At 41.8% G+C, this 18,736-nt stretch overlaps 2 protein-coding genes across 2 annotated transcripts in view; both read right to left on the reverse strand.

Annotated features, from left to right (window-relative positions):
- Positions 1-296: 296 nt before the first annotated feature.
- Positions 297-18,736, reverse strand: part of LOC120458302 (neuroguidin) — a 36,656-nt gene continuing 18,216 nt past the window's right edge. Inside the window, exons 2-4 of the mRNA XM_039645906.2 lie at positions 979-1,646; positions 725-912; positions 297-665 (exon numbers count right to left, since the gene is read on the reverse strand). Coding sequence (XP_039501840.1) covers positions 532-665; positions 725-912; positions 979-1,646 — 990 coding nt within the window. The 3' untranslated portion in view covers positions 297-531. The remainder of the gene's footprint in view (positions 666-724; positions 913-978; positions 1,647-18,736) is intronic.
- On the reverse strand, positions 12,716-14,588 carry LOC120458292 (phospholipase B1, membrane-associated). Its single transcript, XM_039645894.2, has one exon. The coding sequence runs from the start codon at positions 14,452-14,454 to the stop codon at positions 13,111-13,113; it is 1,344 nt and encodes a 447-aa protein (XP_039501828.2). The 5' UTR covers positions 14,455-14,588; the 3' UTR covers positions 12,716-13,110.

Genomic DNA, 18,736 nt, shown 5'->3' on the forward strand with positions numbered 1-18,736 from the left:
CACTTTGTAGTGCTGAAATAGACAAAGTTTCCCGTTTCCCTTTGTTATTAAATGGGTTTTAGTTGTTAAAATTTTGTTAATTTCGAATTAAATTTAGGTCTCTGAATAAACTTAAACTATTAATTTTGTGGCCTAACTTTACAATGCGCATTAAGTAATCTTAGTATGCTTATTTAATGTATTTTTTTTTTGCACGCAAATAAGCGCTTTGCTGGATAACCATGCTTAATTGGTAAGCTGAAATAATTCAAATTTCAAATTCAAAATCCGTAAAAAAAATAAAAAACACGGTTGTATATAATATAAGAACATTTTAATAAAAATTTATTTAATTATAAATTGGAAAACTTAACATTACGCAATAAAATAAATGTTCAGGAAGCAAAAGTAAATGTCAATCAAGATCAAAAATAATAGGAAACTTAACTTTTTAAAGCAATTAAAAACATATATTGAACGGCATAAAAATGCCTACACTTTTTTTATAACCTAAAAAATGTTCTCACTTAATAGAGTATTTTGTGCTCCCACTTAATTGAATTTTCGCTTTTTACCACCACGTTTTTTTCCCTTTCCCTTTTTGGCCAGTTTGCGCTTTTTGCTTCCATCGCCACGCAGAGCTGATTCCCGACTAATCTCCCCAAGAATTTCATCGCCAAGTGTGCCTGCGGATGGATAAGTCGGTTTAAATTTCTGATATTAGAGAGGAGTAATGAGAGCATACCCAACGTGGTCAGCTTTCGCTGGCGATGCTTCTCCGCCTTGGTCACCGGCAGACGCATCAAATAGGTCTCCTCGTACTCCTGCTTCTCCTTCTGAGCATGGGATAGAATCTGCTGAGCACGGGAACCAGATGAAATCTCTGTGGGAGCATCCAAGTACTCCTCTTTAAGGTCCTGCAGCATGGAAGACCTGGTGGGAAAAGAGACATACTTTGCTGTTGAATGGAAACTAGTTAGCAACGGTGCTCAAACTCACGTAATGGCCCGCTTCTTGGCCCGGTCCAGTGCCTTTTTCTCCTTGTCGGCATCGCGTTCGTCGCCATCGTAGTAAACGGGCTTGATGCGCGGTGGCACGTACACTCCGGACTTTCCGGCTGTTGCCGCTTTCCGGGGCATTTTCGCAGCGCCGGCCTCATCCTCGTCCTCCTCCTCGTCGTCATCGTCCTCCTCATCGCTGTCATCTTGTCCATCGTCCTCGTCTCCTCCTGCTCCGCCTGCGCTGCTCATCATATCATCCGGATTGGGCTTGTAGAGAATGGGATCCGTACTGCTGGAGACCCCAGTGGTGGCTGTCTTTACCAGTTTGTCGATCTGGTAGCGTAGCTTGTGGTCTATGGGCCGAATCTTCTCCAGCACCGTGCGAATCTCGATCAGGCGTTCGATGGAGGGATCGCCCTCGATGGTCTCGCCGGAGCATTTGCGCAGCACCACGTAGGTCAGATTGATCAAGTAGTCGAGCAGCATGTGGTACTTCACCTCCAGGAAGCTCAGGCCGTACTCCGTGGTTAGTTCGCCTCGCTTCACCCGCTGCAGCATGCCCTCCACCAAGTCTGTCACCTGCTTTACGTTGCTGTTCATCTCCCCCAGCAGCTGAATCGCCTGCGGGATGTCCTGGCCCTGTGCCTCGCAATCGTAGTCCAGTGCCTTCAAGAAAGAGTTGAAGTAAAAAATTGAATGAGTATAGGAGTCATAAGAATGACTGATTTAGGTGCATTAAGTACTAAGCAATGGGTTTTATTAATTCGGCGCTATAGCTGCTTTATCAGCTTACCATGCTTAATTCCAGATGTGTTCTAAGCCCGTAGTCGGCTTTTTTGGTCGATTCAAATACAACGTGCCACCATATATTTACATAATATTTTACCGCATCTAACCCTTTGCCCAGTTGAGTGTCGCGCAACTCATTTGCATATTTTATTGGTTGCCATTTAATTATTTGCATTTTACAACATTTTTGGCAGCACACACAATCCACCGCCCACACCTCACCTCACGGGCATCTGCTTTTTGACCGACCCGGCTTATGTTGCATTTATTTTCAATTAATATTAATAAAGCAGGTGGCTAAAGGCAGTGGATCTAAGGGGTGAATGGGGGTAGTGCTGCTGTGCTGGCGATTGGTTGGCATGTTTTAGATATTAATTGCAAAATACAGCGAAAAGCTCATTTTTCATATATTTGTTTTTGTCATTTGCGGTCTGCATTTTTGGCCTGCAGTTTACAAAGCAATTTACCAAATAATTATTTCGACAGCAAAATTGCTGGTCAAGTGCAGAACAACCCGCAGCATTTATTTCAAATTCTGTGTATGTCCTTATTAGCAAATTATTTTAATTGTATTTTGTGGCCACGCATACACAAAAAAGAAAGGGAGGTTTGGACAAAGGATTTACCACAAAAATAATATATATATATATATTTGCTTAATTTATTAATTCATTCATTTTTATTTACCATATACATATATAGTTGTCATCTGCAATGATTGCCAGTTTGAATCCAATTACGCGACGACAAACCGGACCATCATAGCGAATAGTCACTGTCGCACAAACAAAGCGTTAGATAAAACGCAGGCATATTTTAGCGACGAAAACGGCACAAGCCAATTGCAGAAACACAACCACCACGTACAGATGGCCCAAATGAGATGAGATGGGCATAACGAGGCTTCCATTATAAAGTGGAGCCCAAATAGAGCACCGTCTATATGGGACCTGCCACAGAAAAATAAACCAAATTGCAAACTGCGGACACATACATACACATACATAGACAGACCACCACCCGGTTGGCCCTCTATCCACCACCCGAAATGATTATAAATTCTAGGGGCTTTTGTGTCATTTGCAAATGCACCAGCCAAAACAATGCAGTTTTTGCAATTATTGCAGTTGTTGCAATGCTGTCGATGTTAAGCATTAACAGTTATTACGCAATGCATTTCATGTGCGTGGCCGCGAAAAACGGGTCCTTTGGGCCAAAACCAACACATAATTCGCCCATAAGTAGGCAATACAAGTGCAATTGAATTCGTACCAGGAATCGTCCCCCCTATTGTATATATACATATGTACATAGGCATTTATATACACAAATATACACCGGCCACACTCCAGCGACTGACAAAGGATGGAAAACGCGAATAAACAAACAATATTTCGTGGCAATTTTTCCGTTGCATGAATAAAATATATACTGCAATTTCTGTGGGTTTTCCAGCCAGGTTATGACCGTTCATTTCATTCATTTCTCTCTCTCTCTGCGGCAATCCGCTGAATTTAATGACAACATTTGATGGCGTCTGCCCCATTCTACCCAAAATAAAACCCACCTTTTTTGCCAACCACAAGCGCAGCTGCACAATTTCAGTGGTGCCTAAAATAATTTGGGTGTAGGACACCTTCATTTGTATATAACCAATTTATTTTTATACTATTTTATGCAATAATGTCATAAATAAATGTGTTTGCATGTGGTTTAAGCCTCGTCTGTGATAATTGCGCAAAAGCCTTTGCATATTTATGGGCTGAAATTCGTATTGCATATGCAATTTTCGACAGACGACATACGCTGAATGCATTGGTTTTATGGGGGAAGAGGGGTTTTATGCCAATAATGAGGGTTTCTGTTTGTGGTGTATCTCATTTTCCAAACATTTTGGTATGCCCGACACTTTTTGTTCGACTTTTTACAAATTTATTTTATAATTATATTAAATAAATTGTATTTTAAAGCAAAATTTAGCGAAGGAAGCTGTTTTTGTTGACTTATGCATTCAATAGTCTCCCATAACCCGTAAAAATAATAAACTGCCGGCCCTCAATTACCAATTATTGCTTACCGCAAAAAGTGGGCAGGTGACGAGCTCATCAATGTCAACTTGCCAGATATGAAATCACTGCGAAACACTTTGTTGCTTATCGCGATGGCATCACTGCAAGCCCAAGTCAAAGGATAGGAAATCCTGGCTAACTCTCCTACACAAAACCCCGCATTTTAAGCGCGTCAGCCATGGCAAGAGTTCTGTTTTCCCCATGGCCGGGGATTGTGTATCGCAAGGCCCATTAGAAAACGATTGGCATAACTCAAAAATTGTGCAAATTAACGTTAACCCAACGAACCAGCGACCAGAGAAACTCCGCTGAATATGACGGCAATGCACTCAAAAAAAAAAGCTTGCAAAAGACATTAATTTCATAAGACTATAGTTTTACACCCCATACCGTTTTATACCTCGGGGTAAGTTAGAGTGTATATTTATATTAATAAATCTTTAAAAATATCTAAAAGATACTGAAAACAAAGATACTATACACAAAGATACAATGCTATCACTTTTGGTTTGAGTGTATCTGCCGATACACTCATCTAATACCCTCAGGCTGGCTCCAAACCGCAGTGAACCACCCAAACACATAGCCACCCAAAACTACAAATCCTGTCCCCCAAAAGTCTGATGTCGCGAGTTTCCCCCCAAAAGTGGCATGTGCAATTTTTGGTTGCAAGTGTCGTTGTCTTTGTTGCCGCTGCAGTTCGTGGTGTTGACGTTGTATAATGCCAATAACCGAAATATTGATTCTAAGTCATGGGTAGAGGGTGTAGATTTTGTGTTGTTACACTTTAAGAAATATATTATATTTATAACGGAAAAAGGCTGCTTTGTTATAAAAAGTAATATACAATATTTGCCATTAAATTTCTACTATTTTTAAGATACATTTGTATTACTGATTAATCAAAGTTTGGCTTTATGCAGGCTTATAATTATTAATTTCAAAATGTAACACACATTATTTCACATTTTGGCTGCCAATTACCAATTTATTTATGAACGCATAAATAACAATTGTAAAAATACGTCTGGACTCTGATTCGTATTGTAATCCCAAGAGGAAAATATTCCACATTTGACGTTGACATTATATTTGTTGTGGTTCGCATGTGAGTTGGATTTGCGTGTGTGGATTCAATTTGGTTTGGTTTGGGTTTGTATCCGGCGAAAACGGGAAATGAAACTGCTGTGGTCGAACCAATCGGAAAGTGAAGCTGCACAACGAGCACTAATTTTAAGCACCAAAAAAATGCCATCTATGAAATGGCATTGCACCATACAGACACCATCATTTTCCGCCTCGATTCGCAATTGACAATTATCAATTTCAGATTTTTTTATTCAACCCCCAGCGACCAAATTGTGAGCAATGTTAAGGTCCATTATTTATTTTAATAATTGGCAAACCCAAAAGAGCGAAATAAATTTGAAAAAAATAGCTAAGTGGATTGGTACTGAAGGTTGGGCAAATAAATTGTAAAATGTAAATACAAGGATCCATGTAGAAAAGGGCGAATATTAGGAAATAAAAATTTAAAATAAATATTTTTATATACCGTGCGTCATATAAAAGAGGTCTAACGACTCTACAGTTGGAGCCAAATGAACGTAGGGTAATCAACCCAAGTGTACTTTATAGGGTTTAAAGGAGATAGTTCATAAGCTTTTTGGTTCTCATATTTCTAGTTTTTGTAGTGCATCTGTAAAAGAATATTCGCTTTGAATCCACCAATATGCACATTCCGATTCCGTTTCACTCTGTTCGATATTATTTAAAAAATACAAATATTACAGGCACATACACAAACCGAATGGAGTGAAACGAGAAGCTGAAAAGGCTGAAAAGTAAAAAAAAAAAAGGAACGACACTGCTATGAAATATTGCCAATCAGAAATGAAACCGAAAATAAATCGATTGTTGCAACAAACGCACATAGCACGACAACATGGACAACAACAACTACGAATCAGACTAGCCATGGCCAAAAAGCAAAACAACAACCATATGTCACAGGAGAAAGGCCGAAAGAGTCGGAAACAACACGTTCCCTGTCCCATTCCCCCGAACTCTGCGTTACGCGAAAAAGTGGGTGGCTTTTGGGGGGTGGGCATTTGGGTGGTCATCTGGGTGGCGCCAGTGTAGTGGGTCGGCTGAGTGATTGCCGCGTCTGCGGGGGTGCAAATTGAAACAGAGTTGAGCCCCGATCTCTGAAACTGTCGACCAGCCCACGGATCCACCCGTTATGGCATCCATGTGTTGTCGTTTTGTTCGCCGCTCGTTTGGGCCCAGTTCGTGTCGCTCTGCCGCTCCTGGCCAAAAGCCTCGCGGACCCAACAAGCGCGTCGAGTGATTGGGTGGCACGGAGGTCAGGTGGTGGTAGTGGGGATTGGGTATATGGGTTTTGGGATGGAGACTGCCTGATTTCCGCCGCTGCACGTTGCATTTGCATGTGTGTGACATAATTGGACAGCATGGAACGTGAGCACAGCGGAGACGCATTGGATGGCAGGCACAGTGGTCAGGAGGAGCTGCTATCCACGAGCTGGGACTCATTTATCCGAAATATGCTATTTTATATGCCTTCTGGTACATAAGTTGATCAGGTTAGGCAAAGTATACCACTTCCATATATCTGCATTTACTCGCTTCAAACTTCTAATTAGATGGCTAATGCTAGTTCGTATTTGATACAGCACCCCATCTTACAAAAGAAGTGCCTTCAAACCAGTGTTAGGGGTGCTCTATCATCGGTTTTCTTTGTGGCATTCACAGTCTCTTTTATTGTGGACCTTTGCATATTGATGAAGCTGCCGACTCAACCCCTCTGCCATTCATTGTTGGCCAGCTTATCACAGGGAACAGCTAAAGCCTTCGTTGGTAAATCCAAAAACACTTTCTCGGGCTTTTAAACTGCAGGGCTCTTGGAATTGGGACAATCTGTCATTGAACAAAAACTTGTCAAAAGAATATAAAAAGTTAAACCTAGTTCAGGTGCTATAAATATATATATTCAAATGTTAAAATTCTTATTAGTACGCTATCATTGCATAACCCAATCCTAAAGAATGACTTTCCATATGGCCTCAGTTCGTTTGCAAATTTAGTTAAAGCTTTAGAAAACCATAAAGTCTTATGATCTATCGCAGGTCTGACAAATGGCCCCTCCTTCAACGAAAAAATATATAATGTACAAGTTTATGTGCGCCGAGAATCTGACAAAAAGCGGTGGTTTTTCTGGGTGTGTGGATATTTTTGCACGTCGAACAGAAATTATTTATAAAATACACAAAACACAATTGTGTACACACAATATATAGGATGCAGGAATATACGGAAAAGCTACCCTCTCTCACTCACTCCCGTGCGCAGAGACAGGGCCGGAAAACTGGAATGGAGATCCACATAAATTTACGTGCCAATAAAATAAACAAGCGCGGAGTTTTTGGTGATTCGCCAGTGGAAATAACAACGGGCAAGTGGCAGTGGAAGTGGCAGGAGCTGTAGACGGACGCCACAGGAAGGGGCAGCGACAGAGGCTTTTTACCATTTATACGAGCCCACAGTGGCAAGAGTAACCACCCTTTTTGCCGCCCCTCCCCTCCACTCCATGCATGCATAAATTGCGCGAATTTTTAACGTTGATTGTGGAGCAGGCAAAAATAACCGTGTGGTGGCTAATGCTCGACGGAGAAGCGGGGGATCGGTGGTCGGGAGGTGGATGGCGGATGGCGTGGAGCACACAGACGTTGTCACAACAAATACTCCGCGAATTTTATATAAATTTTAAATACAATTTGCTATCGAGCCCGCCGAAAGCGAGTAAAAACAACAGCAAACGACCAAATGGTCGAATGTTTCGACTGGTGTCGATGAATACTGGGGAAAGGGTTAGACGGTCTATGGGTGCGCACGGGCATAGAGCACACACCACACAACATACAGCACACAACATACAACAGACAGCATACAGCATATAGCAGAAATCGGTGGTCGGGAGAGCGGACAAACTGTCGCTTAATTGGAAATTGTGTATTGTTCTGAGAGAGCGGCGAAAAAGCATAGATAGCCAGCAAAGTTCCATCAATTTTATTTGCTTTTTCGAGCCAAATATTCTGCATATTTATAATGGCGATGTGGGAGGGGGCAGACATAACATGGCCATATCCTTTTGGAAATTTAGTTTTATTAATTATTAAAACTCAAAGCTATTTTCAATAATATAATACGTTAGAAAATAATAGTATCTCATTTGTAGAGTCACATAATTAAACAAGTCCGACGCAATTACCACCTCAAATCCACTGCCTAACCTTCTGGGCTAAGAACTCCACTCCCGCATCATCCAACCTAATCCCTGTTTACGAACTGGGTGGATTGAAAACAACGGACTCCAAGCCCGCACTGTTCTCCAAAGGAACCCGTCTAATCTATTAAAAATTCGTGCGGCACACGGAAAGGAGGAGCAAAAAAAATTCATTTTAACCGAAAACGGGACAGAAAGGACACGGATACTTATCCGTAAGTAAAGGACAACAGACTTGCTTTCGAATGATGAATGAGCGAATGCATTTGCCGCTGCCATATGACTTGACAACCGCAAATTGTGGACAGGATATAATGGTGCCCACCGATGCGAGTCGCAGATAAATTTTATAAATTAAATAGACAAACTCCCGGTCTGCACACATTCTCAAAAATCATATTACCGTAAAATTTGCGCCAACTCCTCGACAAAACATGTACGTAAGTACCAAGTCGACCCAAAACAGAAAATCTCATTACAATTTCAACGCGATCAGACAAAGCAGCATCAGCAGGAAGGCGGCGAACAGAGGAAACCCTGATGATGAAATGGATTTTTATCCCAAAACAGGACACGGCGAATAAAAGAAGCATGCGAAGGAATAAAGGGAGCAGGGAATTATGGAAAAAAAGAAGGACTAGCCGTAACAACAACGTTAACGATGAAGCCCTGTTCCAGCGCTCAACTATCTGATACCTATTAACTGGCACAGTTGTTTAACTATAAAAATAATTACTACACATGCATGCCTCAATTAACAATATATTTTCATACTTCACTATAAGACGACATTGGTTCTTGTTAAAACTTAAACTCAATTCATGTCGGTTGCTTGTTTTCTTCCATTCCTGACTGTTTACTGTAGGGTATCAAAACTGAAAAAAAATCACGGCATCAGCAGAAGTGGATGCCATTCCTCGCTCCACCGATGCTACCCTTCCCGCACTCCCATCCTCGGAAAACAAGAGCATGGGACGAGTTGGTCCTCGGCGCGTAAAAAATGCAAATCCCAAGTCAAAGCTTAGCACCGTGGCGCCCGTACGTGGGGCAGCCTGGCAACATATCCATCCTCTGTCCACGCCTCACACCCATACAAACACACAGATTTGAGTAATGGATAAAAAAAAACCTACGCAGAAATGGAATTTCAAAACGTATGTCCCGGCATAATGCAACACACTGCGGGGCGGTGTGGTTCTTCCACTGGAGATATAGCATGGGGAAGCAAAATTCAATAAAAATGAAAAAATAAAACGGGCTACAGCCACGGGGTTTGAATTGAAGGCCAGTTTGGGGTCCGGTCTGCTCTTTCAAAGATTGGGATTGGTGTGGTGGTGATGGGCAGAAGGACCAGACCGACTGGTTGCAGGACTCTCCGGATCAATGACGAAAGTGCGTTGAAGTGTAGCGCAAACAATGGCAAGAGGCATAAGCAAATGGGCCACGTGATGTTCATATGCTGGGTGGTGAAAGAAAGAGTGCAAAATGGAAAATGTTTTAGGAAACCCCAAAGAATCCGCTTTCCATTCGTTTGTTGAGGAAGGCCTTAAGGAAAGCATGTTATAGGTATAGATATATAGTCATAAGCTATAGAAATTCCAAACTGCAAACCAGCTTCAACTTGTAACTTTCCGCCATCTTCCTCCCGTGCTGTCAATCGTAATGCCCAAAATCGGTTGGATGGCTGAAGCCCATTCCCAAAAGACATCCCGCAACCTATCAGTTTTCATTGCCACGAAGCGCTGATTAAAAGACGCTTCCGCTGCACTCAAACAAACGCACCAGGAGACGCATCTCCGGCAGAGGACTCTGCGTATCCTCGTCACTGCTGCCTGCAGATGGCCGTTATCCTTTGCGTTGAAGGCGACCAAAGGGCCAACTAAACAGACGTCAAAATCATTGCCATTACACGGGGGGTTAGCAACCGGACACGAACTGGTAGTTGGATTTCGAGTGGGTAGACTCCACTCCAGCATACAATGAAAGGGCGCGCCCACAACCAGGACCACGCCTCCCCCCCCTCCGACCAAGCGTGATGGTCAACTGTCCCGCCTTAACCCGTCAGCCGCATGCCTGGTCGCGGAAAAAATACCCGAAAAGGGAGTGGAACCTCGCCCACTGTTTGGGTGGGGAATTTGAAAAGCGTCGCCGGTTCAAGCTCAAGTAGCTTGTGTGCCATTTTTTCCCATTTCGCTCATCGTTTTTGTTCTCAACTTTTGCTCTATTTCCGCCATCGCCATCGCCATCGCCACCGCTGTCTGGCTGACGTTTTAGCGCGGCCAGTTAGCGTCGGTGGCTTGGGGGATGGAGAGCCGGAATCCAGGATCCGAAATCCGGAGGCGGGGAGTATTCAATGCGGTTGTCAGTCGCTGTATGAGACGTCTCCGGCAGTCCATCCTCTGGGGCCCTTTGTGCCGGCATTCTGCATGCAAAGTGAAAATGTTGTCGCTGTTTAATGTCAAGCGTTGACTTTTTTCGTGGCAACTCCAAGGATCATTGTCAACCACGACGTATTCTTCCCCTCCGATGGCCGCAGACGTTTTCAAGCCGGGCGGAACTGAAGTTCCTGGCCGATTTTGCATTTGTAAAGCACTGTCTTGATGGATTTGTCAGGGTCAGTTCCGATTTTCGGTCACTTGAAGTGCCACTATAGGATAGCTGGCATTCTGGGAAACCAGCTATCCAAATGGAATTACCTATTACATATCCTCCGTGCCCTTTCTACGAGTTCAAAAGCATTATATATAGTCCCACCCATAAATACGTCATCACTATTCCGGTTAATACACATAAATATTCAATATTATATCATAAAAATGACGCTAGAGTATATAACCATACAGTATTTGGGATGTACTCCCCCAATGAAAAGGAATGGCATACACATTACACATGGGTGGGAATGGGAGTTTATGGAAAGGGAGGCAGTCTGGCCCAGAGCGACAATGGCAAATGGATAAAAAATGTTTTCGTTTGCAATCATATTATATTTATGCAATCATTCGTTGGGTCTAACTACCCGGTCTATCTATTTCATTTGATGGTTTACCCTCTTCTATATGCTACGATTTTTTTCCAACAAATAACTTGTGGGGGAGGTAATTTTGTCGTTCGGGTTAATCAAGGCTAGAGATTTGCCATTTTTTTTTTTACTAACAAGCCACTGTGCAGTGCTGGCAAAAGTTTGGATTTTTCTATTTGCAAACTCATTTGGGCTGTTTACATTGCATTCCACTTTTTCGGCCGCAAAATAAAGGACAGTTTGTGCTGCTGTTCGTGCTGTTTTTTGGGTTCCAAAAATATTTAAATATGTAAATAATACTCGAATGTTCGTGCACATGTGGGAACACCACACATGCAGAGGTGTATATATCATCAGCGCTATGGAGGAACTGGAGGAACAGGCCCAGCCCAGAAAAACTTCAGTTTTATTATTACTTTTTTGCAGCCACGTGTGGCTTTTTTTTCCTTTCTGCTGGTCGCGAGTGTGTGAGTGTTTGCATGTGTGTATGGTTGTACTACGCCCTTTTCGGACACTGCATTTTTAATATAATTTTTACAGCCCCCACTCCATCCCCCTGTCTACCGTATCAACGCCCCAGTCGCAATTTTTTCCACAGTCTTGTTGTTATTATGGTTCCACGCCCCTCCCACCGGCAACTTTGTTTGCAGTGGGCGTGCATACGTATGTGTATGTGTTGTGTGTACTCATTTTCAATTTCATTTTTTCCATTTGTGCCCGGAATCAGATTTTTTTGGGGTTGGTATCCGCCCATTGGCAACTGTCCGGTTTGCAGGTGGTCCTGCCGCTGCATAAGCGAGAAATGCTTGCGATGCTTTGTTATACCCCTCAACTCGCCATTCAAAAGGCATATTACACATATTCAAAAATGTAAATCATCGAGAATGCAGCATTTCTATCCTAATGAAGTGTACTCTGTTATGATGTGAATGAAAAAGCAGACTATTCAGACATATTTGCCTGTCTGTCATTTTTTTTACCCACATTTTAAGAGTTTCTAAAGGACTGCAGGCTTTTTTACTTTTCATGACAGCCCATTTTTTTCGTAGCCAAACTTTTGGGAAATATTTAGTTTTAATAACAATACAAGTACAAATAATAAGATTAAATTTATTGTTCGACAGGTCAGAAATCACGCGGTATCCCGTAGTCGACCAACTCAAGTGCAACATTATTTTTGCTGTTATTTATATTTTATATTTTAATTTCTGCTTTTGGGGAAAAGTGGGCGTGGCAGGACTGCGACTGGGAGGCGGAAGGTAATGAGCAGGCGACGTTGTCACGCCTTGTGAAAAACGAGAGGGGAACATCAAGTATGGTGTTCACTGTAAGCGGGGGCATTTTTTCTGCCGCATAAGCAAGAAATGTTTTAATGAATTTTTATTCCGGATGGGGATGTGTTTTTAATTAATTAAAAATATAAATTAAAAATAGCATAATACTTTAATTGAAATGGAGATGGGGCTTGGGTAAAAAGTATAAAGAAAGAGTTGTGGATACTGAACGCAAACAGAAGGTAAACACCTTTGTCGGCTAAATGAAATACATTAAATAATCTTTATGGGCTTCTGACAGCTTAACAAATATATTTATATTTATTTGCTAAGGTCGAGGATCAAATATTATTAAGTTTGGAACAAAATCCTAATAGTTGCCTTTGCACAATCCAATGCATTCCGCATACGATTTGCGGAAGTGGAAGTGGCAGGGTTTGTATATTATGGTTATAAATAATAATAATTTATTATGAATACTTTAGAGACCAACATTTTCACGCAAACAAGTGATTTGCGTACGAAAGATGCTCCTTGTGCTTAGACAACTAAATTTGATATGCGAATAAAAAGCAATTTTTCTCTGTGCACACCAGACTGCGGTACCGCCAAGAAAAGGGTCACCAGACAGCTTAACCAAGTAACTTAACCCGTTCCCGATCTTGGGAGACCCTCAACTTGGCCTGACCACAAAGTAGGGCTGCTCCGCAGTGGGGCAAACGACCCGCTCGAACAGCTCGGGCACCACCGAAGGTCGCGGCTTCTGTTCGTCCGGCAGGAGCATGCTGTTCCACAACAGGTTCGAGATGATCGCGTGGCCGCGCTGGCTGAAGTGGAAGCAGTCGTGGGAGAAGAACCGCCAGTCCGTGTTCCCATCGGGCAGTACGGGAGCAGTTAGTTTGGTCAGCATTGGATGCGCAACGATGGCAAAGTCCTGGCGATGAAACTCGGGCAGCCGGGCGATCTCCATGTCCAGCTGCTGCCAACGGGTCAGGGTGTCCATGCGCTCATTGAACTCGGTGCGATTGAGGCGGTCGTTGATCAGGCAGTGGCATCCCACACGGTGCACCACGAAGCACTGCAGCGGCACCTGGGTCATGGTGCTCAGCACCAGCGGTATGTTTGGCACCACAATCAGGTTGATCAGCAGGCGCGGCACATGGTCGCGCAGGAGGCGGAATGCCTGGCGGAGATCGCGGGCGTGCTGGTCGAGGAAGCTCTGCGGAGTGTCCCAGTGGCACAGGTCGGAGCAGATGTCGTTGTTTCCCACATACACAGTCAGCAGCTTCCAGTGCCGCTTCATGTCCACATGGCGATCGCGTCGCAGCAGATCGATGAGCACGCGAGCCTGGAAGGGCAGATCCCGCGACATGATCATCGGCTCGGCGATGTTCAGTCGCGAGGATCGGTGGTTGATCACCAGGCTGTTGCTCACCGCGAAGCCGTACAGCTTGGGATTGAAGATCTTCAGGATGTTCGGCAGCGTCACGAACCTTCGCCAATTGGCAAGTCCACCGCCGGAGAAGGTCAGGCCGCGAAACTCGTTGATCATGTCGATGGCATTATTGGACAGAATTCCGTTGCCTGCGGACAGGGAGTCGCCGAAGGCAGCAATGATATCGATGTCACCCGGCCTGAGGTGTTCTATGGAAGTGGGCGGACTCGGGGACCGTGTGTTGTTCGTGGGACACCGGAAGGGCACCTTCTTGGACACCGGAGACTGGAGCTTTCCCTCGCGTCGACCGCGACTGCTCAGCGCCTCGATGTTGTTGAGGGCCCATCTCAGCGTGGTCTGCCTGGTGTTAAGGAATATGTGGCGCAGATCCTGGTCGATGTCGGTGTACTGCTGAATGCCATTTTCCGGCGCACGGGGATCGTAGGACTGGGCACGTACTCCGATGTCAGCCAGCAGGCGATCGGATCGATTTTGTCGCCGAATGCGACGATTTGCGGATACAAGAGGCGTGAACAATATGAACAACGAGCACAGACACAATGCATAGGTAAAGTAAGACATTTCTGATGATTTTTTGGTCGAAATTCAAGAGGTTCAGTCTGAGTTCTTATCCATTCGGAATTACTTTAGCAAGCTCACGCAAGCTCACACCCGATGAACTTCTGAACGCGTTCTCATCCGACAGGCAAATGTGTCGATCGTTTTTAATGCCCGCCACAAACTATATGAATTCACAGGCCGAATCCCCTCCTCGCAACTCCGTTCGCTCCGTCCGCCTCGTCCGCTGGCTCTCAAACTCATTTCTTTCCATTAAAGCCAACAACAAGCCACACACGATCGCAGAGGATGGGGAAGGGATTGGGACGGGGCTCAGAACTTGACTTAAAAGCGTTGACCGAGACATTAACAATCATAAAAATGACAGAGCGGCCTGATAGCAGCACCAGCCTCTGGTTTCAGCTCGAAAAAATACACACAAAGTGCCCTGCGGTTCAAAAGCAGCAGCAACACCAACAGCAACATCAACAGCAACGAAATGCCCTAAACAAAATACTGTACTGTTTAGTGTACAAAATAATTACCTTGTGGCAAAACATGGATGCTACCAAAACACGCCGAGAAAACGCACATTTGTTTGTGTTCAGAAAAAATGAAACAATAAATATAATTAATTTGAAGCTATAGAGACAGGGGCGTAGACTTTGAGCTTGGGATCTTAAGGTGAGCCCAAAAATCACCCTATCCGACCAAAAATTTTAAAATCAGGTCATTGAGTTAAAAAGTCGGGGGAAATTTTGTTTGTTACGGCCAATTAAAATAATATTTTAATGTGGTGATTCCTCTAAAGAATTATTCGTCAATTTAACGTTTTTCTTTTACTCTTCCGTCTGTCAATACTTAATGTTTTTCAGTGATATAAAGATGGTAATTAAATAGTTACCGGCACAAAGAATGAAGTTGGTTTTTAAGAACAATGGACACATGTATACCTGGCAATAGTAATTAAACTTTATAGTATATAATTTTAATTTAATTTATCTTAAGACGTTAAAAAATTACATTTTACCCGTCTCTGCCTAAAATTGAATCTTATCTGCCTTAGATCTTCAACTCCCCATTCATGCATTTCGAACAAGGAAAACACAAGCAAAGAGCTTCAAAATATTTGCACATTAAGCTTAAGTAAGTTGGTAATGTAATTGTTGCTCGAAATGCTTCAAATCTTAATAGCTAATTGTTTGTTTGGATCTCGCGAAAAGAGTCTTGAGACTTGAGTGCTATGCGAAAACATATCCGTTTTGTCGAACTTGATATCGGTTATTGCCCAGCAAGCAACCAAGACAATTTATATAAAATATTATTAAGTAAAGTGATCTATAAATATATTGTGCGGCTCTCACAACTTGACTCACGCTGGGTCTTGTTTTCGAGGCGTGTCATCTGAAGGCTGTAAACACAGCCTGCGGCATCAGCAAGGGGCCTGAACGTGATGGAATTTTACTCTGCTGTTCCGGTTTCCGCTTGGCCCCCCGCACCCTTTCCTTAACGGGTTGGCAGAAGCGGCCCCTCTTTTGGTAACGGGATTGAGCCCTAAACACTTTGAACTCACTATCTGTCCCTTGCTCTAGATTTAGAAGAGTAAGTATCGAAACGAACCCGCTAGATTCCATTATGAAGCTCATAGTCAATGGCAACCTTTGAACCGGGAAAAAACTAAGCAAACTGTTAGCCCTTTAAAGTGCAAGCCTTTGAAAGTAATAACAATAACATCTACACATATGAGAGTTAAGGAAGCCTAAAACACAAGTTTTTGAAAAATTAAGTAACCAAAACTTCTTTTGCCTGTTATTGAACGTACATCTGTTTTTAAGCCAAGAGACATCGTTTCAAAAGTAATCATATTCAATTACTTTCTATAAATAATACAATGTATTCACTACATTGACCAGAGTAATTAAACAAGGAATAAATGCAAAATTAACTTGTCTGGTTAGTAAAGCGAAATCAATTAGCTCGGGAGATGTGGAATTTTATAATGTGTCAATTTTTATAAATTGCTGCCCTTCTAGACACCGATCACATTTAATCGCTTATTGATTAGAGGTATAATTTATGTGGGGTTCAAAGATCTCAACAGAACACTTGACATTCTGAGTTAGATTCTTTTAATAATACTGTAATCCAGTTATGCTGTATACTAATAGTAACCCAGCTGCAGTTACTCACTTCTGCTTACGGTGTCAATAAAAATATCTCAGATTCATTCCCTTTAAACTAATTGAGACTAATGGGGTGTTGCTAGGTGAAGTTTACATTTTTATTTCAGCAACATTTTGCAGTACGTAAGCAACATTATTGCTGAGCTCAACAAAGCAAGTTTGCTAATGCAACTTCATTAAAAAAGATTTTCATGATAACAAAAATTTTTTTATACACAAGGTAATTAAATAACCTTAATTTATAAAAATATTAAAAAATATTTTGCACTGATTTAATTCTCCCAAGAGAGTTTTTATAAAAGCTTTTCAGGTCGGCTCTGCTCGAAAGCTCCAACTCGAAAATTAAATAAAGTTTAATTTGCATGAACGGGTTGCCAGACTGGTATAATTTGTATGTTTACACAATAAATATACACGGAAAAAAAAAATGCATATTTGAGTAACTTAATTGATATCTGCTGAAAATGTAACATAACCGCGTCTTCTCGTGAGTTTACCAGCATAACTGAACTTACTTGCAAACTAATATCCCTATAGTCAAAACAAATACCTCTTAATAACCATATACACATGTAATATTGTTGTTGAATATTTAGCAACGTTTTAATTGTAGGCTAATTATTGTTATAACCGAATGATATCGCAATTACGGACAACGTGTCAGATAATCTAGGAGAATGCGCTGTAACTGAATTATTGTTGTTATCGATTGCTCTACACGACACTTTATAAAGGGCTACAAAAAATTTAAAAACAAAAAATAATGGAAAATTCTATTTCCTTACAAAAAAAGGTTAGTGGTGTGGACTTTTATTAAAATTCAATGCACGAATAGAATATTCACACATTTTTATTAAATATGCTGTCTCATCAGATAATGTAATTACATCCGTTACTCGTACGGTAAAATGTAATATTTTATCTAACTGATTGATGATATAAAATATATATTTGCGATCTGCCTAGTTCTCCTAACCGTTCAGTTCTTTACATTTAACTTTTTTTATACCTCAACCTCCGCAAAATAATCCTATACAATTAAACAACTCCAATAGTCTAGTTGATTTATCCGCATTAAATATTTATATTTTTTTTTATATAATTTAATTGCATAAAACATGATTATTCATTACATGATTTATGACATAAATATCTGTCATACATTTAAATATGATTCTATACCGCACGGCTCGATTAGTCAATTAGTATTGCATATTTTCCATTTTATATCGATTTTTTTTTTTTTTTTTTTATTTTTTTTTTTTAATCTTATTATTCTTTTTTTTCTTTTTTTTTTTTTTTTTATTTTTAGCATAAATGAAAAATAAATAATATAATTAATTCATTAAGAATCATTAAATTAAAAAAAAATAATATTAATCTTAATAATAAAACTAATCCTCATTTTAAGCCCTATAATCAATAGTTTAGTTTGTCGATAATGCATCACTGGAATTTCCAAATGATTCAGCTGCCGGAGGAAGGACGGTTTAGTTGCCCATTGCACAACAAATTGCTGGTTGATAAAAGTTTGCCACTTTTTTCACAAGTCCCCATTTGCCCCGATCTAAAATATATAGCCCGATTAAGCGGAAAGCTGACAGCAAGTGAGCAGGTGAGCAGACCAATAAGCGGACTGCGCAGACGGTGGTCAGCAAACCCTAAGTGGGTTGAATCGTCGGTTGACCGACTGGCTCTCTGTGATAACAAACGTCAGCACGAGCGCGGAGTGCAAACCCCAGAGCTACCACCTCCACCTCCACCTCCACTTCCACTTCCAGCCCGCTTCCACTTCGAGCTGGCCAAGAGCGAGTGCCAAGCCGCTTGCGCAGTCGCAGTCGCAGCTTCAAGGTCGCCTATTGTAAAAGAAAGCGCCAGCGCACGGCCTTGAACACGAAAAATATGTTAAAAGCCAATGGCTGAAACAAGCAGAAGCCGAAGCATGGAAGCATGTGCCAGATAAAAGATGATATGGGATGAGAAACTTGAACTTCGATTTGCCCTCTTTTGTTTCGCATGGAAACGTATGTTTCATGTTCGAAAACTATCGAAATGTGAGCAAACAAGCCAGTTTTGAGTGCCATAAACTTTGCGCTTGAGTAAGACAATGGACAAAGCCAATT

This window comes from Drosophila santomea, chromosome 2L (genome assembly GCF_016746245.2).
Source record: "Drosophila santomea strain STO CAGO 1482 chromosome 2L, Prin_Dsan_1.1, whole genome shotgun sequence".
NCBI lineage: Eukaryota > Metazoa > Arthropoda > Insecta > Diptera > Drosophilidae > Drosophila > Drosophila santomea.